Source organism: Gorilla gorilla, chromosome 18 (genome assembly GCF_029281585.2).
Source record: "Gorilla gorilla gorilla isolate KB3781 chromosome 18, NHGRI_mGorGor1-v2.1_pri, whole genome shotgun sequence".
Classification (NCBI taxonomy): Eukaryota; Metazoa; Chordata; class Mammalia; order Primates; family Hominidae; genus Gorilla; species Gorilla gorilla.
The window spans coordinates 116155173-116182507 of record NC_073242.2 but is presented as its reverse complement, the minus strand read 5'-3'; the positions used below and the strand labels follow the sequence as shown (position 1 = coordinate 116182507).

General features: G+C 55.5%; 1 protein-coding gene across 13 annotated transcripts in view; it reads right to left on the bottom strand.

Moving 5' to 3' along the window:
• Nucleotides 1–742: 742 nt before the first annotated feature.
• Nucleotides 743–27335, bottom strand: part of GSE1 (Gse1 coiled-coil protein) — a 503637-nt gene continuing 477044 nt past the window's right edge. For 12 of the 13 annotated variants that reach the window (XM_055366696.2, XM_055366698.2, XM_055366699.2 and 9 more), the window contains 13 exons: nucleotides 22178–22350; nucleotides 21637–21834; nucleotides 20720–20911; nucleotides 19984–20294; nucleotides 19045–19372; nucleotides 14870–15489; nucleotides 13541–13653; nucleotides 13034–13304; nucleotides 11537–11650; nucleotides 10316–10687; nucleotides 8239–8523; nucleotides 5588–5691; nucleotides 743–4539 (listed from right to left, as the gene is read on the bottom strand). In XM_055366696.2, coding sequence (XP_055222671.2) covers nucleotides 4405–4539; nucleotides 5588–5691; nucleotides 8239–8523; nucleotides 10316–10687; nucleotides 11537–11650; nucleotides 13034–13304; nucleotides 13541–13653; nucleotides 14870–15489; nucleotides 19045–19372; nucleotides 19984–20294; nucleotides 20720–20911; nucleotides 21637–21834; nucleotides 22178–22350 — 3216 coding nt within the window. In that variant the 3' untranslated portion in view covers nucleotides 743–4404. The remainder of the gene's footprint in view (nucleotides 4540–5587; nucleotides 5692–8238; nucleotides 8524–10315; nucleotides 10688–11536; nucleotides 11651–13033; nucleotides 13305–13540; nucleotides 13654–14869; nucleotides 15490–19044; nucleotides 19373–19983; nucleotides 20295–20719; nucleotides 20912–21636; nucleotides 21835–22177; nucleotides 22351–27335) is intronic. The other variant, XM_055366697.2, reaches the window with a different exon arrangement.

Here is a 27335-nt window from a genome sequence, read left to right as displayed (position 1 = left end):
GTAGTGAGCCAAGATTGCGCCACTGTACTTCTGCCTGGGCAACGAGAGCAAGACTCCGTCTCAAACAAAAAAATTTTTAACTTTTTTTTTAGACAGGGTCTCGTTCTGTCATCCAGACTGCAGTAGAGTGGTGTGATTATAGCTTACTGCAGCCTCGAACTCCTGGGTTCACACAGTCCTCCCACCACAGCCTCCCAAAGCACTGGGATTGCAAGCATGAGCCACCATGCTTGGCCAGCCTATTTTTGGCTGGACACCAGTGGGCCAAAAGCAGTGGGGTGCTGTCTGGGGAGCTCTGAGAATGCGCATGTGTGACAGGCTGAGCCTAAAGACTGTCACCCAGCATCTGCCCTCCAGTGTCTAGCGTGCTGCACACTATCACTCCATGTTGCTGCCCACGTGTCCCCGCCAGGCAGGTATTGGTGGTTATTTGGACACTGAAGGGTCAGACCTGGAAGACTGGGACCAAAAGATGAGGTCTCCATAATTTAAGGTGCTGTTCAGAGTTGGTTCAGCTCATAGGACTTGTTCTTTCATCTCAGCCTTCCCTGGAATCCTCCTGCTTTCATCTGGGGATCTTTTAGAATGAAACCACTTGTTATTGTGGAGGGCAAGGGGTCCTAATGCCCTCCTCTTAGAGCCTGAGCCAGTCGAGGCAGCTCCATCTGCGGAGATGTATAGTTATTGAGCTTTTCTTTGTTTGGCCTTGTTTTATATCATAAAAAAGATTTTCCTCTTAACATGATTTAGGAAGATTTTATTTTTTGGATGTTGTCAGAAATTACAGCAATATATTCATAAATACCTAATTACTACATTCAACAAATAATATTACAATACAATTAATTCAAACAAGTACACTTAGAACAGGTTTAATTTCACAGCATCTAAACTGCCCCCAGTGACCGAGGCACCGGTGTTCCTCCCTCCCACCTGTGTATGGGTTTACTGTTCTAGAATGAAGCACAGGGTACATACAAAATAACACCAATTAGCATGGTCTTCCTCAGGTCAAGGCAGAGTTAAGGAGTTTTTTAGGTTAAGCACTGGATGGAAAAGTTGGGGACAGGCTACTGCAAGTAGTAAGAAAGTCAACAGCTTGGTTACTTGAAAGAATATAGAGATTGCTAAGTGGCTAATATACACTTTAAAGAGGAACAGAATTGGTTTGTGCTGAGCATCTCCGTCTTGTGGTGGATCCCTGGCATTTTCTACACTTGGTGGAACACGTGGCTCAGGGAAAGGGGTAGGATCTGGTGTGAAATTCAGCTTAACTGTGGAGATGTGGCAGTATTATGAGCTACTTGAGGAAAATACCATTCTGCTACAAAGTGCAGATTCCCTGTGTTAGAATCCTTCACTGCTGAAGGTGTGGGCTCCTTTTGATGCTCTCTGAATACTCTTAAGGGTGCCACCTATCAGAATGTTAGTCCCAATTCAGTGCTTTATTCCTTTAACATTAGAATGTAGACTAAAATGTGGAAAATCCCGTCTTGGTCACTTATCAGAGACAACAGATTAGGAACCTATTTTATCATGTCAGTCTGACTCTGACTATATGAAACAAAAATAACTTGTTTCAGTGAGGAACCAGATAATTTACTATTGGAAGGTATCTCTCTGCAGAGGGACAGAGGGCAGCTCCCTTCCAGGTAATGTAGGAAGATGGTCCAAGGACCGAGCCGAGGGCTTTCACGTACATCCTGACACACAGGTGGCATAATCGACTCCAGAGCAGATTTGATGTACTCAGTGTGAAGTAGCTGAACAAAAAACTTAACAGATTGCATGTCCATTTTTAAGCCCAATTGAAAACAGATTTAGGTGCTACTGTGTTCTTTGAGAATAATCTGAAAGTAAGTTTTCAAAGTATGAAACTAATAGTTGGATGGGGAAACCATGACTGGGTACGGTGTCTTGGGTGGTGTGCTTTCGTTTTTGAGAGACAGTTCTTACCTTTTTCTTAGTTTATTCGTGTTGCCTTACTGGTTTGTATTCTGATTGTCGTATTACTTCTTGAGCAAGAGTAGAGTACTCAGATCGCCACAAGTAGGTGGAAGGATGGGGAGACAGTGGGCAAGAAGCTCAAGGGCCGGGCAGAAGTGGGGTTTCCACTGGCAGGGGAGAAGCCAACTATTGCTAGCACAGTGACACTGCTCCCACCCTGGGCAGACCTCTCATGGTGTGCCACCTGTCCCCTGTGCTGTCATAGAAAATCCAACCAAGGGAGTGCCCCTTGGATGGTAAGGGATGAGCTACATTTTTTAGTTGTCGGATCTACTTTTCCCTTTTACTTTAGCCAAGGCCATTACCAAAAGCATCCAGACATCTGTGATGGAGGAGGAGGCCTGAGAGCGGAAGTGCTAAAATGTGACTCTTAAGCCTTCAGACCAGAAACCTCAAGTAGGTTTTCAGTGGAGAAATCCAGTGAGATTTTGCCCTGATAGTTTGTAGCAGACTCCCTCTGAACACCTGTGGAACATGCTGACCTCCCAGCGTCTTTCGAGGGGAGGCCTGCAGCACAGCCCCTCGAGTTCTCTTCCAGCTGCTTCTGTGGAGAGGAAGGCGCTTGTTGACTGCTGATAATACTGGCGGTACATTTGTCTGAGTTTGCTAATAACTGGAAGATTCTTGGCAGACGTACAAAGCAAACTGTGTGGGGGCAGATAAAGCGACACGATGCCAGCTGCCAGCAAGCTGTTCTGCGCAGCAAGGGCTAAGGCCAAGGGCTCGGCCGCTGGTCACAGCAGTGAGCAGCCGGCACACAGGTCAGGCACCCTGCCCTCAGCTCAGGCCTCCACCCACCAGACCAGTGACTGGCAGCCCTGGCCTCTGGTGAGGGCCCTTGGGAGCAAGAGAGGCCTTCTTGATCTAAACAAACACTGCCTCCATAGGCAGTAACTAGGACAAGGAGGAAGACTCGCCCGTTGCTTTGCCTTGGTGTGATGAGCCCAGTTTCTGACCGTTCCTGTGCTTGTCACAGTAAGTAAGTTCAAAAAGGAGGGGCTCAGCTCAGACCTTGTGGCTTTTACAAAGCTTTGTGTTTAAACAAAGCCTCTGAAGTTCCTATTCTGTACCTGCTCTCAGACACCTTAGAATTCTATCACAGAAATCACTGACTTCCTGAAAGGTTTTTAAAAGCCCCCGCGTGCACATGACTGTCACACATGGGTTCTATAGACTACCCCCTCCTCCCTTGATATAGCAATGGGTAATATTTGCTATTAGCTTGTCCAGATGCTGGGGGCAGGGAGGGGGAGTGGAGGAGGTAAGCAGTAGCACATGGCTTTCTACGGCAGCTTCTGGTGCAACTCAAACTAAAAATGAAGTGATCGCATAGGCGCCAGTGGTAAGCTCTTTTACTTTTCTTCTTCTTTAATTTTTAAAAACACTTCAATATTTTAATGTCCTGACCAGCAGCAGTACAAACACTAAAAGCAAGGTTTTTTTTTTTTTTTTGCCCAAAAAAAACCAAAACAACAAACAAACAAAACCCCCAAACAGGAAAAACAAACAAAAATCCCCCAAACCACATATTAAAAATGGCAGGCTTTTTATAACAATAGTTAAAGTAATAAAAACATACAAAACTTTGTTTTTTTTAATATATATACACAGTACAAGGCTGAAGCACCTTTGACTTTTCTCTCAAAATTTACGTCTGTATGAAAACCCCACCCACTGTAGTAACAATCTGGTGGGTGTGAAGCTGTGTAGACACAGAGCTCTGTACATGCTCCCCATGGAGTAATAAAAAGGTACCTTCAGTTTGTGAATTGGTTTTATCTTTAGGTAAGAAAGAGCTTTTCCAGGGAAAAGCCTTTGGGTTGCTTTGTGTGCTCCTAGGACTTGTTGCTTTGAAGAAAATTTTGCAGGAAAGTAAAGTAAATGAAACAAATAAGCCCTTTTTACTGACAATGCACCCAACCTTTTCAGCTGAAGCAAGTTTCACTCCTGGGGAGGAATGAGACTGGCCCCATCGCTGCGGCAAAAGCAAACTGGGCTTGAGGCATAGGAACATGGCAACACAAGAAAGAACAGAACCGGTTTGATCCACTCATATGCACAGGGGGCTGTTAATGATCAAGTTTTAGTGTTGCTAATGGAGCCTTCATGTTCAGATTAAGAAATAATGTGGGAGAGGAAGGGCCAAAACCATCTTTAAAAAGAAAAACTGTGGGCAATCCTACATTGGTTGCTTGCTGAATGACAATGGTGATTCAATTGCATTGACGTCAAGGTGAGTTCATTCTTTTTTTCTGGAGCCTGGAATCCTTTGCTTCATGCATGGCACATTCTCATTTTGTAAGCTTCAAACCTCCCAGTGAAAAATATTAAATATTCAAGGTAATAAAATAGATAATATTTCTATACTATAGGTTCGGCCTAGTGCAAGGGAAACCGTCACCTGGGGTATCCCTTCAGGTAGCCCCTAGGCCAGTGCATTGCAGGCAAGGCAAGGCACTTTCGTAAGTGGTCCAGTTCTGCCTGGAGCCGCTCCCGTTCTGACACCATCTTCTGTTTCTGGCTCCTCAACTCCTGGAGAGAGGGAAATTTGTGTCAAAACCAACCCGTTTCCTCTGTAAGGACAAGCATGTAGAGTACAAACATGCTGGATGGAAGGGTAAACCTACATTTGAAAATCTCCCGGCCGGGCGTGGTGGCTCACGCCTGTAATCCCAGCACTTTTGGAGGTCGAGGCGGGCAGATCACCTGAGGTCAGGAGTTCGAGACCAGCCTGGCCAACATGGGGAAACCCCATCTACTAAACAAAAAATTAGCCAGGCATGGTGTCGTATACCTGTAATCCTAGCTACTCGGGAGGCTGAGGCAGGAGAATCACTTGAACCCAGGAGGCGGAGGTTGCAGTGAGCCGAGATTGTGCCACTGCATTCCAGCTTGGGTGACAGAGTGAGACTTCGCCTCAAAAAAAGAAAAAAAGTCCACTTCTCAGCCTGTGTTCTGTCCCTGGCTCTTCCAGAGTCTTAAGAATCGGCATCTGCTGCTGTCTTGGCTCAAACTCGGAGTTCTTGGAACCCCCAGATGTAAAAACTTTGGGAGTGATCTGAGACCTGCTTCCCATCCCTGCCCCCCAAGGACATCTGCTGGACCAATCCTGCTAGTGTGGCTGTGAGTCACGTGAGATGGTTTCAGTTGCTTCAGCTTCCCTTCTCTAATAAAACCTGCTGCTCTCCTTAGCAAATCACGGTAGAGCAGACTGATACAGGCAATAATTCATTCTGCAAACAGCATCCCTACCCTTCCAGGATCAATATTCTATAAGTAAATCCTAGATAATCAACTGGTGTCTGAATTTTCCCCTTTAGGAGACAGTGGTCTTGCTCTGTCAACCAGGCTGGAGTGCAGTGGTGTGATCAGAGCTCACTGCAGCCTTGAACTCCTGGGCTCTTGCGATCCTGCCTCAGCCTCCCAAAGTGCTGGGATTACAGGTGTAAGCCATTGCATGCAGTCCAAATTTTGATCTCTTAAGAGCACATTTCCTCTCTGAAACTTATCTTCATGGGTGTTTCTGAACCCAAACTCAAAAGGTTGTGTGTTTGAAGGTTTCCATCCCTTCCCAACTCACCGCCACGCTGTGGGAGAGCTGCTCTGCCGTCAGGCTGAGGCTGTAGTGTCGGGCCTCCAGTCGTCTACATTGTGTCTGTAACACCTGCCGCTCCAGATTTTGCTCTGAAAAGACAGGAGATGGTGATGTATTTTCCGTATGCAGGAGCCCCAAGGCCCGCTTTGTGCTCTCCCCTTCACACCCTGCCCAGCAGAGCCCAAAACCTCTCTCCAGTGCAGCCAGCGAAGGCCTCTCCTGTGGGCCACAATGCTCCCAGCCCTTTGAATTGTACCGATAAATACATAAACATCACTAAATTAAGCCCAATACACAGGAATAAAGACAAAGGATCCAGGACCTAAAGGCAATTTGATACAGATTAGGAAGAAATTTGATGGCCTTAAAATGCAGCTTTCAAAAACAAAATAGGCTTCCAGTTTAGGCTGCTGGAAAAAGGCCAGAGTACACCTAAAGCACAGATTTAATTAATAAAATAAAGCCTCTGCTCTACCAAAAGATATCAGGCCTAGTTTGAACAGGAGAGTGACTTTAAATCTTTCAGGACAAATCCCTACCTTATACACAGTGTTTCAGCAAATGAAAAACAGGGAAAGTGCTCACAATCTGGATACCAAAGTACAATAAAACTAGAGTCTAATACTAACGAACATACATTAAAAATCCTAAAAGTACTAACAAATTCAACAAGGATGGAGCAACATCAAGAAAAAAAATCAAAGGATGAAAAACTCCGGAAATGGGAACCTTCACTCTTTAATGGGATGCTTTAAAGTTTCACAGACAAGGGCCCCACCAGTGCCTCTCTTTGGCAGCACTGGAGTGACATGACAATCAGACAAATTCAAAAGGAAAGAACCAAACCTTGTATTTGCAGGTTTGATCATCTGTGATTCCTATGATCTAAGGAATAATCATAGGCAACACAAAAATCCAAAGACCCCCAAAATCTATACCTGAAACTAAATCTAGTCAAAACTTCACGTACAAAAATGATGTAATAGTTTTGTACCATATTCATGGACAAGGATGCCAACCACGCCTGTAAATTCAATGCAACTGAAAATCTAACAGGACTCTTTGGGGTGAATATAAGGCGATCCCAAAATCCTTGGGGGAAAGCCATGGGCTAAAAACAGCTGAGCGGTAGCTGAGAGAAGAGGGGGTCAGCCCAGGTCATGCCTGACAGGGGCGAAGCCAGGCCCAGCAGGCGTGGGAGTGAGGCAGGGAAGAGGGCACCCCACACATTGCCAGGACAACTGGTTGTCTGGGTGGGAAAGGTACAGTTAAGATTTCTGCCTTACTCTGTACACACAAATGAATCCTACACAGAACAGGAAAAAGCCGAACTCACAGAAGAAAATACAGAAGAATAGCCTGACAGCCATGGGGTATGGAAATAATTCCCAACACCACACCAAAAAACCCACAAAACCAGAACAGCTGGAAATATTTCATCTGGGAGAGTTAAAAATCACTGTGTATTGCTTCTGGATATATATGAGTGCACTAAAAGAACAGCAACATGTAGGGGGTGGTGCGCAATAAACTCAAAGATTCCACGGGAGGAGGAAAGGAAGCAAAATACAGGATTTGATGTCCTGGTTGTGGCTACATGGGCGTTTGTTTTTAGTTTGGAGAACTTTTCCAGACTGAGTTCTACCAGGAGAAAAAAAAACTACTTTTCTAAGTATTTGAAGTGGCTGACATTCATAATCAAGTCTTTGTATTTGATGATATTTACAACACTGTCACCTGTGATGATAAAGAGTCCTCTAGGACATGTTAAATCAATTGCAGGTGGCTGCAGCCTGGCCCAGCTTTTGTCAAAGCGCATACCCAGCAGTGCCCACACAGTAAGGATGGTGAGTGCAAAATGAAGGCTGGGTACCTCTGCTCTTCCCCAAAGGGGACTGTGCAATATCTTAGGGAAACTGAGGCACAGAGGCAGAAGGTGGTGTGCAGTATACAGGAGCATCAAATGCTGCAGCGCCCAGCTTCGTGGCCCCACTCCCTGACAGGGGAGATGTGGCCTGAGTCCGCCTGGTGCTGTGGCTTCCCAGGAGGGTTGGTGTGTGCATTCCCAGGTGGGATCAAAACATCCTGGGTATTCTGAGAGGCAGCGAGCCTTCGACTAAGCCTTTACCAGGAGCCTGTCTTTTTAGGCAAAGTGCTTGGCTAAAGTAAAGGCAGCTGAAAACATGACTGGCACCCACTGGCCACAGAGCAATCCTTGCAGTGTGGGGAGTCTGTCACTAGGCAAGGGGCATGCTGGAGCAGTGACCAGGCCTAGCTGCCAGGGCTCAGCAAATCAACCAACTAGGTTGTCTCCCAGGACCCTTACACGAAGCTCAGGCCAACATCAGCACTGATGCAGCCCAGAGAGCAGGGCCCACATGAAGAATGACAGGTGCCACCAGAGCTGGCATCATGGTACTTGGATGCCCTAGCAAGACTGGCCTCAGGTTCCAGCATGGGACATCACCGCTACCAGAAGCCGGAAGAAACTTCCCTTCCAGTATTCATATCTACTGTGCCCCAGGACGGAGAAACAGTCCCCAGGCTGGCAGAGGTCTGCATGAACTCATCACTTAGCTTCCTTTCCAAAGGTACTTTCCTGACCCCCTCCCCCCTCTTCCCCAGCACCCGCTTACCTTCTATGTGTTCCTGGTAAGCTTCAAAAACGGCCTCGATCCCTTGCCACTTGCGCTTGGGGGCTTCCTCCTCATCTTCTCCATCTTCATCCTCCTCCTCTTCCTCCTCCTCCGAGTCCCGGTCCATCTCCTGGGTTGGGGGTCCCTTCCTTGCAGTGGGGGGCTCCTGCTGCCCATTGTGCTGGGGTGGAGGGGCGCGGCTGGAGGACTGCAGCTCAGGAATGTTGTAGTGGACGGATGTGTCAACCTTGTGGTTCTGCTCTGCGGACAGCACAGCCACGCTCCCTGTGGAGGGGACAGGGCTTACATCAGTGTGTTGGGGGAAGGGACACGGGGTGCTGTCTCAGAAGGGAGCTCTGCCCTGCCCTTGGTGCAGAGTCAACATGACTGCAGGGCTCCGGGTACCAAGATGACATGGCGTAGAGAGTAGGGATCTAGCCCAAGACCTCTGGGCCACAGACCCAGCGTGAGAAAGTCCGAGACAACGCGGCCCTGAGTGCTAGTTGATTCTGGTACGTGGACCATTTTTGTTGGAATTCATCTCTGAGACTCCATTTTTTGTTTCGGCTGCCCTCAGTCCTCTGGGTAGCAGGCTGGAGAGAAATGGCGTGATCTCGGCTCACTGCAACTTCCCCTCCCAGGTTCAAGCAATTCTCCTGCCTCAGCCTCCGGAGTGGCTGGAATTACACGCATGTGCCACCATGCCCGGCTAATTTTTGCATTTTTAGTAGAAACAGGGTTTCGCCATGTTGGCCCAGGCTGGTTTCAAACTCCGGACCTCAGGTGATCTGCCCGCCTTGGCCTCCTAAAGTGCTGGAATTACAAGTGTGAGCCACCGCGCCCGGCTGCCTCCATCTCTTTGAGCTTGGTCTATAGTTAGCCCTCAGCAGACACCAGCCCATCCTCTCACAAGGCATGGCTGTTTTGGTCCCTAGGCATAATGGGGCTCTGCCCTCCCCCAGGAGTCAGCCTCATTGTGCCCCGTTTCAAGAGGGCATGCCCTGTCTCATGGCATGGCCTGGTGGGTGACATCCTCAGGAGCACACCTGGCCTCCCGTGTGGATGGCAGCCCCTGGTGGGGCCTGAGACCAGCCCAGTCAATGGAGTGACTTGGCTCAAACTGGTATGGCAGAGTGACTAAAATCTAGAGGAAACAGTTTAGTGTAAGGCCAGGACAAGGTCAGAATAAGGCAGAAAGTGTCCTAGGGCCACAGAAAAGCCTCTACAAGGTGCACTGCCAAGGGGCAGGGAGGGAGGGTATTCTGAAGTTTTGAAAGGCATCTCAGTAGCACTGTACAGTCTCCCTTGGTATCTGTCATGGAGGACTGGCTCCAGGACCTCCTGTGAATACCAAAATCCAGGGATGTTCAAGTCCCTGATATAAAGTGGCATAGTATCTGCGTATCACCTATGCACACCTCTAGAGTACTTGTAACACCTAACACAATGCCTACACTTGACTTGATTTGCATGGATTCAACGTAGTACCTGGTGCTTGGCAAATTCAAGTTTTGTTTTTGGAACTTTGTGGAATTCCACCCCACCCACAAATATTTCTAATCTGAAGCTGGTTGAATCCAAAGACACGGAACCCATGGATCCAGAGGGCTGGTGGTGACATCTTTAGATACCACCATGAAGGAAGGGAAGCTCTACCCTGAGGACTGGCGGCCATCTGCATCTCTGTCTTGAAAAACATGATTCTTTCAAATGAATGCGGGTAAAAATCCACTCAAGTGCTCTTCCTGCCTTTGGGGAATCTTTTTTAATCGCTGCAAAAACCAATGCCTGCTGGCGTTCACTCCTTTACCTCTTACCGATCGATGCATCCCTGCTCACAGCACAGCATCAGCGCTGGTGCCTACAAATGTTTCTCACCTACGAGTTCAGGTTTTAGAGCTTGGAGTTAAACAAGCAAACATGGTTTTGGCATAATAAAGAAATTATTTTCTTCTGGTGATTAGAGTTTATAAAAACTTGTGCCCACGGCTGAACGGCTGAGCAGCTGTGGCGCTCAGCGACTTTGGTCAGCCTCAACCACAGCCGAGAGCTGAGCAGGGACTGGCAGCCTCATTACCTTTATGCTTCTGCAGGGCCTTCTGGGTGGACTGCAGCACTGACTCGTGGAACTGATGTGCAAACTCTTCTGCCACAAAGGGCTCCCACGGCTTGCTCTTCCCGTTGGTGCTGTGGGACAGCGGCACAGGAATGGCCTTGGGTGCAGCGCCCCGGATGTAGTGAAGCATGCTCAGACTCTTTTTGCCTCCAGGGGCCTCGCTCAGCCTGGCCTTCTCCCCGCTGGCAGGAGCTAGCTCCTGGACTCTCGACAGCTCCTGGGGCCGGACCTGTTCCAGCTTCCCAGGCTCCGCGGCCTTTGGGATGTCAGACAAGGAAGCAGCAACACCAACCGGCTTCTCCACATCCAGAGAGGCTTGCTGCGTGGCTGGTTCTTTTAGAGACAGAAAGTGAAGGAAAATATTAAGAAATGCAAGTTAACAGGCTGAGTGTCCAGCACGCAGATCCTGGTCTCTAGAGCTTACACTTAACAAAGACCTAGTGCAAAGAACCAAGACCCGGGGAACATTTAAATAACCGCCACGCACATGGCTAGTCTCTGAAGACAGTGGGGTGTTTAGTGGCAAGTCCATCCTTGAAAGATGTCTCAAGAAGGAAGAAACAGATCCACAGGAAGAAGGAAGTCCCCCAGCCACGGAGACAGTATGGAGGTATTCAGCCCAACCGGACAAGAGAGTGTGTGAGGAGCCGAGAACTGGGATGAACTGTAAAGATTCCCTGTGACATTTGACAGGGCAGAGGTCAGCCAGAAATGTAAGAGGAGGAAAGGTGTGGCGGCAGGTGCCGGCAGGGCCCAGAAGGCAGAGTGAGGAAGACAAAGAGCAGGAAGAGAGCCAGGGCGGCTAGGCTAGTGGCAGGACCAGGCTGCGGGCACTAAGGCTGGAGCACGCCCTCCCTCCTGGGATGGTACCATTGGATTGGCCTTCACGTGAGCCTCTGCGCCATAACTGAAGGACAACGGTTACTACGACCATAGTGACCACCACATAGAGCTCCACAGAAGCCAGACCCTCCCCTCAACTCTGAGCCCGCCTTCAAACTGACGTTCCGTCCCAATGACTGTCACAACTGTGCAAGAATCGTACGCTGGTACAAGAATGGAAGAAGACAGTCTGCAGGAGGCCACATTCACAATGATGAGGACCTCGAGTGGTCGCCTCTGAGCCTGGGCAGCCCATGGGATGGTCCTGGGTGGTGGCAGGTGGGGCTATCCTTCCCTTACCACTCAGGGAGACGGCAGGACTGTCCCTCGGAGAGTTTGTCAAGGAGTCGGCCACTGCTGCTGACAGTGCCTTCTGCTTCATGGCACGGAGCATTTCAACAAGTCTCTCTTTGTCTATGAGAAAAGCAGCCTGAGATTAACGAGCCAGTTGCGTCATTTTTTGGAGAGAAGGACAGCGGGATTCTAGCCGAGCCTTGATGGGCAGGCAAAGCACTAAAGCCCGAAAAACCAAAAGCAGGTGTGATGGGGCAGGCCCAGTTGAAAGGAAGCAACCATCTCAAAGCGAGCCCAGATTGCTCTCGGCATCCACTACACAATGTCCTAGACATGCTCCAAAGACAGCTGTCCGTGCGGTGACGACGCCTCTGTGAATCACTGTGCCCACAGACCTCGGTGGTGACGTGTGAGGATGTATTCTTATTTCAAGTCAGAAAAGGTGGCCCCAACACAAAGAAACACCCCAAAGACCCAGGCCTGGCCTCTGAGGCAGGGTGCCTTCTCGCCCACTCCTACCATTACTGCCACTTCCTGAAAGGGAAAGATGACCCCACGATGTTCCACGCAGCAGATCCCTGATGTCACCCGGCCCTTCTTGACTGTGAAACTCAAGGGCTGCATCGCCCTTAATTTTTTTTCCTCCAAAAATTCACGTAAAAAGATGCTTTGTATCTAGGGAACTGGGCTGGCAATCAACACGTCACTAGCCCGCTAAGAGAAAGGGAAAACTACTGACTGGTTAAAAGCAGAAAGTAAACCGCTACACCCTGATCAACACCTTGAAGCTGCTCAAGGTCCAAGAAGTAACTCTGCTTTCCTTTGACTTTCTCCCAGAGAGGAGGCCAGGGGCCCATGAGGACTTGAAAGCGTGCGTAAGGGGCAGGGCCAGGAACGTCAACATCTGCGCTGCAGGCCAAGGAAGCCAAAACCCTGAGCAGGTGTTGTGGCTGCATTGTTTCTTCTGCTATATGGATTCTAGCCCAGAGGGTCTGTCCCAATGTGGCCCTGTGTGGCCAGACTGAACTGGAAGCATCTTTCAAGGCAAGCCATCTGCTCAGTGTGTGCTGCCCTGCTTGGCAGCCCTTCCCCAGGCCTCTGGCCACCAGGACACAACACCCAGCAGACCACCTAAGCGGTCCAGCAAGAGGAAAAGCCTGCAGCAGACAAACCTGGAACACCTGGCACCTCCCCTCACGCCTGGTGGTCACTGGAGCACTCGGCTCAAAGAGCGCCTTCTCGGGCGCTGGGAGATGGATGAGTGACAAGGGTAGTCCTCAGGTCAAGATGGTGGGGCTCTCAGAGCAAAGCCTGCCAGGTAAGGCTGCTGTGGAGGGCTTGTAAGAACAGAGAGGCTGTTCCCGGGAGCCGGGAGGAGTAAAGGGGCAGCCTCAGGCTGAGTGATCCCAGATCCTGCCTGGAGTCCACCGGCCCCACCTGCTGCTTCAGAAACCCACTTCCACCCCAGTGAGCGCCCACCTTCCTACCCAGGCGAGGCCCTACCTTTCCTCTTCTCGGCGCTGATGTGGGTCAGGTTGAAGATGGTCAGGAACTTCTTCTTTTCTTCGAAGTTGGGACTGTTGTTCATCTCATCAGGGCTGTAGCGGGTAGACAGCGCCAGTCTCGGTGAAGGCGTCTGCCGCTTGCTCTGAATTGTTGGGGGCGACGGGCTTCTCTCTCGCAACATCCGCCGCCGCTTCCTCCGCTTCTGGGCCACCAATTCCTCCTTCTGCTGTTGGGTGGTCAAGCCAAAAAGTTGCAAAAACTCTAGCTTCTAGATTGGGAAAGAAAACAAATGAGTTTGAAGCCACTGGCAGTGGTATGCTTGCACTGTCCCGGGGTCCCCTCCTGGGGTCCTCGAAGTGTGGGCCGTAGCGGCAGAAGAGCTTCGTGGGGCCAACCCGTCAGGACTTTGGAGGAACCTAGCAACAGTGGGGTGGACTGCGGGGTGTGGACGCTAGGAACGAGAGCCCAGCCCAGAGCATGTCCATGGGGAGGAGAGCCCAGTACCTCAGAGGACGTGTCCAGTTTGAGGGGCGGCTGCTCGGCCACGCAACGGAGGTGGGCCCTGACCTCCTCCTCATCGCTCTCGTCGTAAGAGTCATCGAGGTCGTAGTAGTACCCTGATGGAGAAATGGTTGTATTCAGCCAGACAAAGAGCCTTCATCTGTCCAGTGGACATGCCCGCAGGGGCTCATGTGTGCAGACCACCTATCAGGCCAGGCCTGCTGGCACCTGAACACCCTGAAGGCCAGTTCCTTTCAACCGAGGTGGAAACCAACATTAACCCAGTCCTGGGGCTTTGCAGGACCGCAGACACCAGGCTTCCCTGGGATCCATGGCTCCCAGTGGCTGGGTGGTCCCCTGGGCTGACAAGACCTCCCTCCTCCCCCTGGCAGGGAACCATTCATCACACAGGCCTGGGGCTGTGTCCACGGCAACACAGGGCTGCTTGTGCACATGCACTCCCCCATGCTGTGGCCATCTGAGTCCATCTCCTGGGAGGGGACAGGCACACACAGGCCTGAGCTCTCTAAGGCACAGAGAACAATAGCACAGCCCCTGCCCAGGGGCGCTGGGGTATCTCCCTCCTCCTTTACAGAGTGAGTAGGGGAGAGAAATTTGGCTGGGCCCTCCATCCAGCCTAGACCAACAACCAGGAAGACTGCCTGTGCCCCAGATTCTACTGAAGAAGAGGCTGAGCTCAGCACTGGACAGGACCTGAGTGTTCAGCATCAGGAAGGAAACTGGACTGGAGCCCCCGCTCCCCTCCTCACACTCTCGCCTGCTCCGTTGCTCTTCCTGGCTCTCTGGAGAACTCAGGGAGCTGCTGGCTGAGGACGCCCCGCCCCAAGCAGAAATAAGAATGAAGTGCCTGACCTCCTACCCTGACCCGGAGCAGTGCCAGCCACCGCGTCCTCACCCCCTGGCCCACCTGCTGCAGCTCGTGGCAGCAGCCCTGTATGTGGAGCCCCCGCTGAGCCCAGGCCGGCTCTCCTGTTATGCTGCACTATTAATATTTAAAACTGTCTTATTAGCCTCCGCTCATCACTTATTCATCATGCTTGTCTGCGGAACTATCTTCACAGGCGGGCTTTGATTTGGCTTTTTGGGACAATTTGCATCGAGGCAGGACAGGCATGGGGACTAGGGTCTGCCTCCCCTACAAGGGTGTCATGCTGCTACACAGAAGCCAGTGCACTTGCCACCTGGAGCCTGGGACTACCCCAGGCAGAAAGCAGGAGTGGACGGAGAGAGGGGCAGGTGGCTGGCATGCAGGCTCCCCATCCCCACTGTGCGGCTCTCCCTGAGCAGCTCGGGGCCCGCGGGGAGGCAGACCTTTCTCCTGGGCCTCCCGCCGCCTGCGCTCCTCCAGGTCCAGCTTGCTGACCAGCCTCCGGCGCTGCTGCAGGAACTCATCATAGATGTAGGCAGGGTCGGGGGCCCGTGGCACTGGGGGCCGGTAGGGCGAGCCAGGCTTCAGGGGTCCGCTGAGCTCCCCGAAGGTGGCCGCCTGTGGGAGGGAGGCCCGCTGCTGGCCCAGGATGGTCTGGGTGGACTTCTCGAGCTCAGCCAGGAAGGGCCCAGGCCCGGGCAGGAAGGGCTGGTGCTCCAGGCTCCCTCCCTCTCGTGGTGGCGGCGGAGGTGGCTGGTACTTGTCCAGAGGGGCCGGCTCACGCTTCCGTGGCCCCTCCTCTGCTTTCTCTGGGCAGAAGGCCCGCTCCACCTTCACCAGCGGCACGGCGGCCTGGCGGCTGGGCTCAAATGCAGCCGGGTGGCTGTGCAGAGAGTGGCTTTCGGCCCGCCGCGTCTCCAAGGTGTTGTCCATCAGGGACACGGGGTTCCAGAGGGCCGTGGGTGCAGCATGGAGCTGGGGCTTGGGCGAAATCAGAGGTGGTGGCCCCCCAAAGTGCTGCGGAGGGTCGCGGCCACCCGGCTCGTGACGGTTTGGTCCTGGCCTAGGGAGTGAAACCAACCCTTCAGTCAGGGAGAAAAGACCCTTCAGCCATCCACAGGCTTCCCTGGCTGCCTGCCGCTCCTAAGATGACACAGATGGCGCAGCCCCTTAGAGAGCCAGTGCCAGCGGGGCTGCAGGGAGGGGACACACTCTTCACCCCAAGGATCGTTGTTTCTGTCTTTCATTTTCTCTTTTCCTTTTTCTTTCTTTTCTTTAAAGACTCGGCCGGGCGCAGTGGCTCATCCCTGTAATCCCAGCACTTTGGGAGGCCGAGGAGGGCGGATCACGAGGTCAGCAGTTTGAGACCAGCCTGGCCAACATGGTGAAACCCCATCTCTACTAAAAAATACAAAAATTAGCCAGGCATGGTGGCGGATGCCTGTAATCCCAGCTACTCCAGAGGCTGAGGCAGGAGAATTGCTTGAACCCAGGAGGCAGAGGTTGCAGTGAGCTGAGACCGTGCCATTGCACTCCAGCCTAGGTGACAGAGCAAGACTCCGTCTCAAAAAAAAAAAAAAAAAAAAAGACTCACTCTGTCACCCAGGCAGGAGTGCAGTGGGGCAAACTCGGCTCACTGCAACCTCCGCCCAGGTTCAAGCGGTTATCCAGCTTTAGCCTCCCGAGTAGCTGGGATTACAGGCGTGTGCCACCATGCCCAGCTACTAATTTTTATTTTTCCTATTTAGTAGAGATAGGGTTTCACCAAGTTGGCCAGACTGGTCTTGAATTCCTGACCTCAAGTGATCCACCTGCCTTGGCCTCCCGAAGTGCTGGGATCACAGGAGTAAGCCACTGCGCCCGGCCCTCCAACACCTGCGGCAGGTGTGTGCAGGCTGCTCCAAGAGGATGGGGAGGCTCCCAGCCTAAGCTGCTAGGGAAGGCAGAGACCCTCTCAGGCCCGGGACAGATCCAGTTTCGGTCGATTTTCCCACCTGCTTGCGTGAATTCCCCTAAGGGCAAGCGCTCATCCGCACTTTCCATGGGGAAACCCACTCTATATACTGGGCTGTGGCCCTGCCACCAGCACCCTCTCCTCCTGCTGTGCCTTGTAGGGACACATGACACAGGGCAGGCTGGCCACCTTCACAGGGCAGTACTCCTCCCTCCCCGCTGTCCCCGCAGGCAGCCACAAGACAACCTTCCAGTGTCTGCCCAGCCAGAGCCAAACCCACTGTGAAATGAAGATCCTCCCAGTCAGGATGGGGCCTGTGCCGAGACTGCCCCCCAGTGGCCCCTGTCACAACTGCAGCGACCCCACTGCCCAAGTGGCCTGTGGCAGAGGCCTCCAAGTGTCTTCAAGGACCCAGGCTAAGGCCTGCTGAGGCAGGGAGGGAAAGAAGGGATTTCTAACATCAGAAGCCTTCCATTAAACAAGAAGCTGCCCCTTAGTTACACTAAATGGCTTGTTTCCTCAGTGCAATTAAAACAAGATTTAATCTACTCAAAGGGCTATTTTCAGTATTGTTTTTCCAGCTTATTTTTAAGAGACGGGTCTCGCTGTGTTACCCAGGCTGGAGTGCAGTGGCTATTTACAGGAGCAATCCCACTACTGATCAGCGCGGCAGTTTTGACATGCTCCATTTCCGACCTGCCCTGGTTCACCCCTCCTTAGGCAACCTGGTGGTCCCCCGCTCCCAGGAGGTCACCATATTTGTGCTGGACTTAGCTTGGACACCTAGTGGGTATAGTACACTACAGCCGAGAACTCCCGGGCTCAAGCGATCATCCCATCTCAGCCTCCAGAGTAGCTGGGCCTACAGGCATGTGTCACTGAGCCTGGCTTTCTTTCTTTTATTTAAAGGGAGATATACTCACAGGATGTCTGGACCAATACTGTGCAGTGACCCTGGGCAAAGCTTGAGGGGAAGAAAGAGGCAGAGGCCACAGCAGGCACATGGCCAGGCTCAGGGATCTCTAGCCTGCCCCGGGGGCCCTGTTTAAACACAGCCACCAAGGCTCTCCCTAGTTATTCCAGACTCCAGGCCAAGGGACAAATCCGATGCTGCTGTCCCTCTTAGCAGAATACAACAGGGAACCACAGGAAGAAGCTGTGTCCTTAAGTAAACAGCAAAGGAATGAAACCTGCAGGAGAATAAATATTTCATGCGCCACACCAAGCACTGAACAGTTTTCTAGCATGGAGCATGAGGGCCCTGTCAGGCCCCCGAGTTCACAATGCTGTAAGGCCACGTGTGCAGCCGGCCACAGGGGAACCACCGCAGCCAGGGGAGGCCAGGCCCTGTTGCCCATCATGCCCCAGGTCCTAATGGGGCAGCTACACTGGCTGGAAGCAGTCCATGGGTGGGCAAAGTCACAACACCTGTGCTGGGGCCCTGGGGAGCCCTGAGGAAGAAGATGCCTACAGGAGTCAGGGCACCCTGATGTTATCAGGCCATGCCAGGTAGGAGCTGGCTGCCCTCAGTCCTCTGGGTAGTAGGCAAGGCTGAGCCTGAGAGGCCTCAGGGACGGGGGCTGGGAGAGGCAGAAGGGATCTCACTTCGGCTGTGCCAGGCAGCGTGAGCCACAGGGAGACTTAGCTGTGGCCTGGTGACAGTCACTCCCAGTCATCCCTGATCAGCGGGGGCGCATTCCCTCGCTGCCCTACTGGATAACGGATGCAGGCAGAAGGGAGGACAGATTTTAAACCACCAACGCGCTTCCGTCCCAGAGCCCAAGGGTTTCTTATCCCAGGACAGCACCACAGCCTTGAGAGCTGCAAAGATGCTCAGAAATCATCCTACCCACCCTCCTTTGTGGACAGTTGAGGAAAGTGAGGCTCAGGGAACAGAAGCAGTGTCCCTAGGTCCCTGAGCTGGGCCTGAAGCAGAGCTATGGAAGGCTGGCAGGTCATCCCCACCAACTCTGGCTGAGGGTCTTAGCTCAGCCCTTCAAAGTGAGCCCTGGGGGTATATGACGTGGGGGCCTGGGACCAGCACAGCCCCAAGGCAGGAATCCCAGGGCAGGCAGGGGCAGGGAGGACTGGGGGCACTGGGGCCCAGCTCATAAGATCTGTGTCTGCAGCCAGCGTCCAAGGGACCACCACACAGTTTCCTGGGAAATGCTTTCATGAAGGGCTAGAAAACGGGCATGTGTTTTACTATTAATACAAAAGCAATAAAACTCATTTTTTTTTCCCTTAAAATCAAAAGCTGTCCCCTTCTTGTTAAAAAAAGAAGTCCAGGCTCAAAAGCAGAGGAAGATGGAGAGAACAGGTATTATTAGTAATTAAAGCTTCTACCTTGCACTCTTCATCTGCTGTGAATGGCCTCCTGGGAACTAGGTCAGGCTGCATGTGCAGTGCCCTGGCTCTCAACATGGACTTGATTGGTCTCTTTACTTACTGGTGGGGATACCTTTGAGCAATCCATTTTCTTCCTCTGTCTCAGCTTCCCCATAGGCAAGACAGGCATTATAACGTGAAGATGAAAGAACAGAAATGAAAGAGGCAGGCAGAAACGCTGGGGCAGGATGTCGGGCAAACAGGAGGTGCTCAATACACGCTGAACAAATCGGAACGTGAAGGCTCATCCCTCCTTCCTTCCTGGGGCTCACTCACCTGGTGGTGCTCTCCGGCCTGTGCTCTGCCTCCGCCGGCACCGGGGGCCGGCCCATATCCAGGTGCTGCTCCAGCACCTGCTGCCGGAACTCGGACACCTGAGACTGCCGGTCCTCCTTCTCCTGCCGCAGCCGCCGCTGCCGCGCCAGCCACTTCTCCTCCTCATTGGTGCGCTGGATCAGCAGGGCTGTGGCAGCACTGCTGCTAGGCAGAGAGAAGATGCCATGGTTGGAGATGAGGCTGGGCACCGTGTGGTGTGGGGCGGGCACCGGATGCAAGGGGTGTTGCACAGGCTTGGGCGCCTGCAGGCCGGCATCCTTCAGCTTCTCTGTGGGGGAAAACACGGTCAAGCAGGATCTCAGCCACGTGGGACAGCATGCTCCCTCCCCGTCCTCTCTCACCCAACTGCCCAGAGAAACCAGAGCCCTTCCAAAGGGTTCTTCCCGCAGCCAGAACCAAGATATTCAGAAGGGGCCCTATGGGAGCTTTCAAGAAGCATGTCTTGTCCCTGGAAGGAAACACTCCGTGGCTGGCTGGCAAAACTCTTGCCCAGCCAGTGCGGTGCCAGAGCCAGCTCACGCTGGCTCAAAGAGCAGACTATTAAATTTCCGGGAAACATGCAAAAGCTGGTTGTTATTACTGGACAATTGTTTCGTAAACTTACAGAGAAATAAAATCAACAAAGCACTCAAAACATCCCTTCCTAATGCCCCGGCTACATTTCACAACTGTCCTCCTGGGGTCATCTATATCCACTGTGTCTACATCGTGTGCCAACGTGCCCCTGCTCCCTACTCCATGTTCAGCCACGCCACGCTTTTAGGGTGAACTCAGCTGGGGAACATTTACACCACGGCAACCGGCAGGTGCTGCGATTCAGGGCTCCTCCCCGCGGGTGGCTGAGACCTTGCCCAGCACAGCCCACCCACGCCCAGGTACCTGCTCGGGTTGGGGTCAGCTGCTCTGAGGGCTTGCCCCGCTCCTCAGTGGCATGGCCACGCAGCCCATGCAGCTCAGCCACGGGCAGGAAGGTGGGCTCCAGGGCCTTGGCGGCCAGCAGCTCCTTCTCCCGGGCCCGCTGCTCCCGCTGGCGCTCCAGCTCGCGCTCGCGCTCCTTCTCACGCTCACGCTCCTTCTCTTGCTCGCGCTCCTTCTCGCGTTCACGCTCACGTTCCTTCTCCCGCTCGCGGTCAGCCTCACGCTCACGCTCGCGCTCCCTCTCCCGCCTTAGCTCCTCGTCCATCTGCAGCCTGCAGCACATGGAAAGAGTTGGGGGCTCTGCTGCACCAGGAACAAGAGACGGACCTGGGGCAGGCCCTTAAAAAGCATAACCAGAAACGAGCCAGGGTGCTAATCTGAACAGTGACGGGAGGTGAGCAGGGTTTCACTGGTGCAGTAAGAACTTAACGTCCATACAATCAAAGCAGCTTACAAAACGCCCAAGCACGCCCGAGAGCTCCTCGGCCTGCAGGTTTACTGCAGGAGACCACGGCTACCGAGACAGGCGCTATTTCAGAGCAGAGCCTGAATGATCATTGTCCCATTTGGCAGGTGGACAAACTGTGAGGACAGGCATGGCCAAGGAGTCCAGTCAGGTTCCAGCCCAGGCTTTCTGCCCAGCTGCCATAAAGGGACAGGGAGGGCAGAGGGGCTCCTCGGCTCGAGACGCACTTACCTCTCCGCACTGAGGCCAGACATGCGCTCCGAGTGCAGCGCTGCCAGGGATGAGTGGGAGAGCTCGGGGGGGTAGCGGACCCCAGAGAGGTGCAGGTGCATCGCTGATGGGTGCAGCGGGGGCAGGGAGCCGGGGGTGGGGATGGGGTAGAACGGGGACCTCAGGGCAGACAGGCAGTAGGAGTCGTCCATCCTGTGCAGAGAAGACAGGGCTGTGAGCAGCAAATAAACCAAGGGGAAGACCCAGCCCTGTCGACAGGTGTGTCTCAGCCAGGTACACACACCTGCCTGAGCGTGGGGAACGTGACAAAATGGCTAGGGATGAAGACCACACCTGCTGCTAGCTCCAAAGCCCCTTGATGCCGGAGGCTGCTAGGTGCCAACAGCTTGGGGTTCCAGGGCGCCGCCTGCCACCTCCCTCGGCTCAGCCAGACCAGCAGAGTGGTCAAGTGCCCAGGCCCTTCCAAGGCTGGCCAGCAGGCTGGGCTGCCCTGACGTGGGGTGGTCCATGTCATGACTGCAGGCCCCTCTGACTAGGATGGGCAGAGCTTCTCCGTGGACCCAGGCCAGGCCACAGTGCCACCGGGGTCTCCTGCTACACAGCAAAGCATTGCCTCTCCCACGCGCACAGCCCTGCTCTCTTCACAGTGACTTGCTGTCAGTGGACCCCCCAGTGAGAAGGGGAGGAGCCAAGGATGACAGTGCAGTCACCAAGGGGGACTGTCTACCAGGAGGGGACCCCTAATGGGCCATCAGGGCTGAATTTAGGCTCAAAGCTGGGGACGATTTCAGGGGCTACTCTAGACCCTCCCCTAGGAGCCTGGCTCTCAGGTCATAAGAAACACCTTCCCCGCCAGGTTCCATCTTGCCAGGAACAGGCCAGCACCTAGACGAGAGGGCACGTGGGGGATGCCTCACCTGAAGGCCGGGTGGGGGAAGGGGTGTGGGGCCAGGTAGCTGGGGTGGTAGTAGGCTGCAGCAGTGGCCGGGTCCAGGCCGAGGGGAGGCAGTGAGGACATGCGGAGATCGTCGGTGGTGTGGTAGGGCCGGAAGCTTCTCAGGTAGTCCTCGGTCACGGTACTGGGGGGCACCACATGGTGCACGGGCCGCTGGAGGCTGCAGGCGGGAATAGTGGGCAAGGTGGGGACAGGTGAGTGGACACCTGCTCCTGCGTGGGGGGACGGCTAACCTCCCTGCATCACCCCTGGCGCTCAGTCGGCACCCAGACTCCTGGCACCCCGAACGAGGACGGGGCTTAAGCAGTGGGGGGAGAGAGCTGCCACTGCCACCTCAGTGTGAAGGGGCACAGACAGGGCTGCAATCCCCAGGGCTCAGCGGCCGACAACCATCTGGCAGGCACAGCCTCATCTGTGAAGACCGCAGGCTGCCTGGGGACCCAGACCCTGAGCGCTGTGTCCCCACCTGGCCGCCTCACTGAAGTCCCCGCCGACCAACTTACTTGAGTGGCGGGAAGCGGGAATCCTGCACAACTGAGCTGGGGGAGAGGCCGAAGGGGTAGGGGGTGCTGAGCAGGTGCGAGGGGATGGCTGGTCCCCCTGCCTTCTCCTGAGGGAGTGGGGGCTCCACAATGAGGCGTTCCCGACCTCCACTGCTGCTCCTGGAGCTGGCATCCTGCGGGAGGAGAGCGTCCAGTCAGGGCAGGAGCCTGGTATAGGCCACTGACCACAGGACACAGCCAGGTCTCCTGACTCACGGGAAGGCGCTAGATTTAGTTCATATTCTAGAAACATCCTTTCCCTAAGGCTTTCTACGCAAAACATGGTGCATGTGGCGTGGGAAGCAGAACCGTAAGGAAGGGGATGTGGCTCCGACAGGTCTGGGGTGAAGTGCGTCTGGGGTGAAGTGCGTCTCGGGATCCGTCTCCCTCCCTGGGCCTCCTCAGTCCAGCAGAAGAACTAGAACCCCCCAGAAACACAATGTGTGCAGGTGAAGGATGCAGGGTGGCAGGGGCTCCTGCCTCCACCCCTCCTGGTGTGGACATCCGAAGGTCACACCAGACACACACCCGGGGAAGCAGACACTGTTGGCACCCAGCACGCCATGAAGCGAGTGCCACGATGTAGCCAAGACGTCAACTGCGCCGACAGCTGCCCACCTGGCCTCAGATGTCCTGGCCCCGGTGCCCACGTGGAGGGCAGGAGCCAAAGGAAGCTGGCACTGCCCCTGGGCCGAAGGTGCTGGTCTGCCCCCAACCACCTCCTGGGGTGGCCCTGGCCCTGGAGCCCACCAGAACAGGCAGCAGCTGGGCCCTGACTGGCCAGCTGGGGTACCGGCCTTCACACACACAGTGGGGCAGGGAAGGCGACAGCTCGCCTGTCCCAGACTCCTGGACAGACAGTGGACCTGGGTGTAGCTGGGAAGGTGGCCCAGAGGACTCAGATGAGGGGTCTGCTCCAGGCACAAAGCAAGAGGAGGCAGTGGCCCAAAGCCCACCTTCCGGGCTGAGGTCCCTACCAAGTTCAAGGATAGGCCGTGCCACCCCTAGCCACGCAGAGGCTGCCCTGCACACCCACCCACGCAGGGTCCAGCCCGGAGAAACCAGAGCGTGAAAAGGCCTTGCTTGTTCCTGTTATTCAGGTGACTAAGTGGGAGGAGGTGGGAGGAGGAGGGAGGAGGTGGGAGGAGGAGGGAGGAGGGAGGAGGGAGGAGGAGGGAGGAGGAGGGAGGAGGAGGGAGGAGGGAGGAGGGAGGAGGGAGAGGAGGAGGAGGAGGGAGGAGGAGGGAGGAGGGGGAGGAGGAGGAGGGAGGAGGGAGGAGGGGGAGGAGGAGGGAGGAGGGAGGAGGGAGAGGGGGAGGACGGAGAGGAGGAGGAGGGAGGAGGGAGGAGGGAGAGGAGGAGGGAGGAGGGAGGAGGGAGAGGGGGAGGGGAAGGAGGGGGAGGAGGGGGGAGGGGGAGGAGGGGGGAGGGGGAGGAGGGGGGAGGGGGGGAGGAGGGGGGAGGGGGAGGAGGTGGGAGGGGGAGGGGGAGGAGGGAGGGGGAGGAGGGAGGGGGAGGAGGGAGGGGGAGGAGGGAGGAGGAGGAGCGAGCCTCAGGGCGGACCAGATGGGGGCTGTGCTCTGGACTCTGGATGGCTGCCAACCCAGGCGTCACTCTGTCACTGGGGCAGCCGCTCTCAGCCCCAGCATCTTCCCCATGTGGGGACAGCACTGCCCAGGCCTACCCTGACCTGGGGGTGTCTGAGAGCCATGGCCACGCTGGCCCCTCTGAGCTTCCCAGGGATGCAGAACCACGGGAACCCGGCCCTTCCTCACGTTCCATGTGGCCATGTCAGGTAACGACCGCTGATCAGTGGGCAGTGCTCCTGAAGAGCACCAGCCCCGCTCTGCCTCCCTGAGCCACGAAATGCCAAACACCCAAAAAACAAGGAGGCCGTGGCCGGTCTCCCCACAAGATCAGCAGGAATGATGGCCCAGGCGCTCTGAGACCTGCCCCACCGTGGAGAAGCATCTGTCTCCCAGGGGCCGTGCCTGTGTCCCTGACCCGCCAGCCCCTCCTCCTGGGCCCATCCATCTTCATAGCGGCAGACGGTGACCCGGCAGCAGCACATGGCACCCGCGCAGAGGCAGTGCAGGCAGCCCGGGCCGGCGCCTCCCCACTCTCCACCCTCCGGGAGACAGTCAGCGAGGATTAACTGGAGGAGCCGCCGCCGCCTGGAATCTTCAATGAGAGGCAGCATCTGCTCCCTTCCCGCGGGCTGAGCCCCGGCCCCCCTTCTCTGTAGCGTCCTCCTGGGTTCACGACCTCTGACCTGCCTCTCCAGGGTGCTGGTCTCGAGGGTGGGAGGTACACATGGGCACTGACGCCCTGCGTGGGGCCGGGAACTTCCTATTGAGGGGCCAGCGCCTGGCCTTGGGGTCTCCAGCCGGTGTCAGCAACCGGGGTACTGGGGGAGTGGCCGAGGGGCCAACCTGACCTTGGGAGACCTGGCCATCCTGTCGTGCCTCGTGCACACATCAATGGCACATGCCCGTCACGGCACCTGCTCAGAGGACAGCGGAGTTGATGGCACGGCTATGAACGGGCATGCGGGGGACTCACAGGGCAGCGGAGTTGATGGCACAGCTGTGCACGGGCATGCGGGGGACGCACCAGCAGGGTGGGGGCCTGGACATGGCAGGTGTGTTGCCAGGCTGGCCTGCCTACCCCAGCCCCGTGAGGCTATTTCCAGGCTGGGCTTCTAGATCCTGCCTCACGCCCCTACCCTGCCTGGCATAGGGCCAAACATCTGAGGAACGGAGCACGAGGAAGGAGACACCCTGTTCCTAGGGTCTGGGATGGACTTAACGAGACGGAGTGGCCCCTGGCCCCCCAGCATCCAAGTAGCACCCCAAAGAACACCAGGCCCAAAGCTAGTGGGTCTCTGGATGCCCAGAACAGGGGCCTCGCCTGCTCAGACACCCGGGGTACCTGGACTCCCCCTCCCAGGCTGGTGGTGAGGCCTCCAGGGCAGGAGGGAGACGACAGCCAGGGGCTTCAATCATCACCCAGCCTTGGGTGGCCAGAGTCAGAAGAGGGCTAAAGGACAGACCTCGACCTGAGGACAGCACCCAGGGAGAAACTACCAACAGCCCAGGCCTGCCGCCCTCCTCCGCATGCTGCCCGCGCCGTGGGCCGGGTCAAACGGCAGAGCACAGGGCCCCAGCCGCCCCGCCACAAGGAGGGGCCTGTCCCCAGCCCAGACATGGCCCTTGAACCCCTTCTCCCCTCAGCCGAGGACAAAGCCCTGCTCGCAGGCCAGATGGCACCTTCCTGGCCCGGCTGAGGACAAACAGGGAGTCCGGGAGGCTGGGGGGCAGCCAGCAGGCGGGGCAGGGGCCCGGCGAGCCAGACCCACATGTCTGTGGCTTCCGTCTGGCTGGCGCCCGGCCAACCCTGGCACAGACACCTGGGAACTAGGTCAGCGGGGCCTGGAGTGAGGCACAGGGCTACCCCCCATCCAGGCAAGGCCCGGCAGGCTCGGCAGCTACCCCAAAGGCACCCCGATGGCAGCAGCCGGGGTCTCACTGCCGTCTCCACAGACAGACGCATCAGGGCGCATCTGTGGGCAGCTTTTCATTTCTGAGCAGCGGCTGCAGCCGCAGCTGCAACGATGAAAGAAAGAAGGCGGAGGGGGAGGAGGGGCGGAGGGGGAGGGGGAGGAGGCAAATCCGTCATTCTCCGGTGATTACAGCAAGGGGTTCCATAGGCAGACAGGCAGGACATGCCCTGTTAGCTTTAAAACAGGCTTTTTCATCTCATTTCTCCTCTCGCAGCTCCCACTACCTGGGAGAGAGGGGTGACCCCGAGAAGTGGCCAAAAAGCCTCCGGCCCGGCAACTGCCGCCTGCGTCTGCAGCCTCGGAGACTCATGGCCACAGCTTTGGGCCGGGTGGGAGGGGAATCCTCTCTCCGCCTCCCCACTCCGAGAGGATTAAATTCCCTGCTGAGCCTCTGTGCCCGAGCGAGCGAGGAGCCGTACATCACCTGCTAATCCAGCTGCCGGCCCCACGCCTTCCCTGGCGGCACCGTGTTCCATTAAGCGCCGCGGCGGTACGCTGCTGGAGCGGGCCTGTCGCGCCCCTGCTCTGCTCTGGGGTAGCTCAGTGTTCCCGAGGCGGTAAGGACCCTCCGAGGAGGGACCAGCTCAGAGCGGAGGAGTCGCCGGAAAAGGCGCTGGAATCCCCTCGAGGCGTCCTGGGTCTAGGCCAGGAGCTCTGGTCGGGGTCAAGGCAGTGGCTGGGTGCAGGGTCCTGGCTGGTAGAGGCTCCTGGTCCAGGCTGGGGCAGGGAAGTGGCCTCCCATGAGTTGCGGGTGCTGGCACCAGCAGCCAGGCCCCACCAGTGGGGCGCAAGGAGCCTCAGCTGTTTGAGTCAGGTGATTCAGGGCCCCTGGGGTCAAGGCTGGCCCTGGGGGGTGGCCTCTGGAGGCAGTGGAGGTGGTAACAACTCCCTCATCTTCCCTCAAACCAGGACCAGGGCCGCCTTGGGCTGCTGCAAGCCCTGTGGGGTGTGGAGGCCCCTCTGGCCAGGGTCCACCCTCCAGGCCACGCCCTGCCCCTCGGTCTCCAGACCTCACATGAGGATTAGTCAAACTAAGAGAGGCTTCGGGGGCAGAGGAGGTCCAGCAAGGTGAGGACCCTGGGCAGGTTTGTCCCCTCAGCCAGGGAAGGCGTGAAAGGAAGCAGAGGCAACGTCAGGCCCCGGGGGTCCCAGGTCCGGAGCTCCCAAGGATCCCCACTGGGACCCTGCATCAGGGCCTGCCCGGGGGCTGTCACCTGTGGACTGAGGCTGGCTCTCTTCCCACACCTCTGGGGATAGAGGGCAGACAGGCCCTGATGATGAGCAGGTGGCTCCAACACCCATGTCCCCCTTGGGGGAGAGGGAGCTTCAGGCAAGAGCCACTCTCCCCACCTCCCCACCTTCTTTGTGGTTTAATTAGTATTTCCAAGTGGGGCTGTCCCTCTGGGAACTCAGCAGAAAAGTCCAGGCGACAGCAGCCCCTGAGAATCGCTCTTAATTAGGAAGGGCCCACTCCAGGCTGCGCGCCAGGGGTGGGGGGCCGGGAGAGCTGCAGGTACCCACCTGAGGGCGCACATGCCCCAGGCAGGGGCAGAAGAG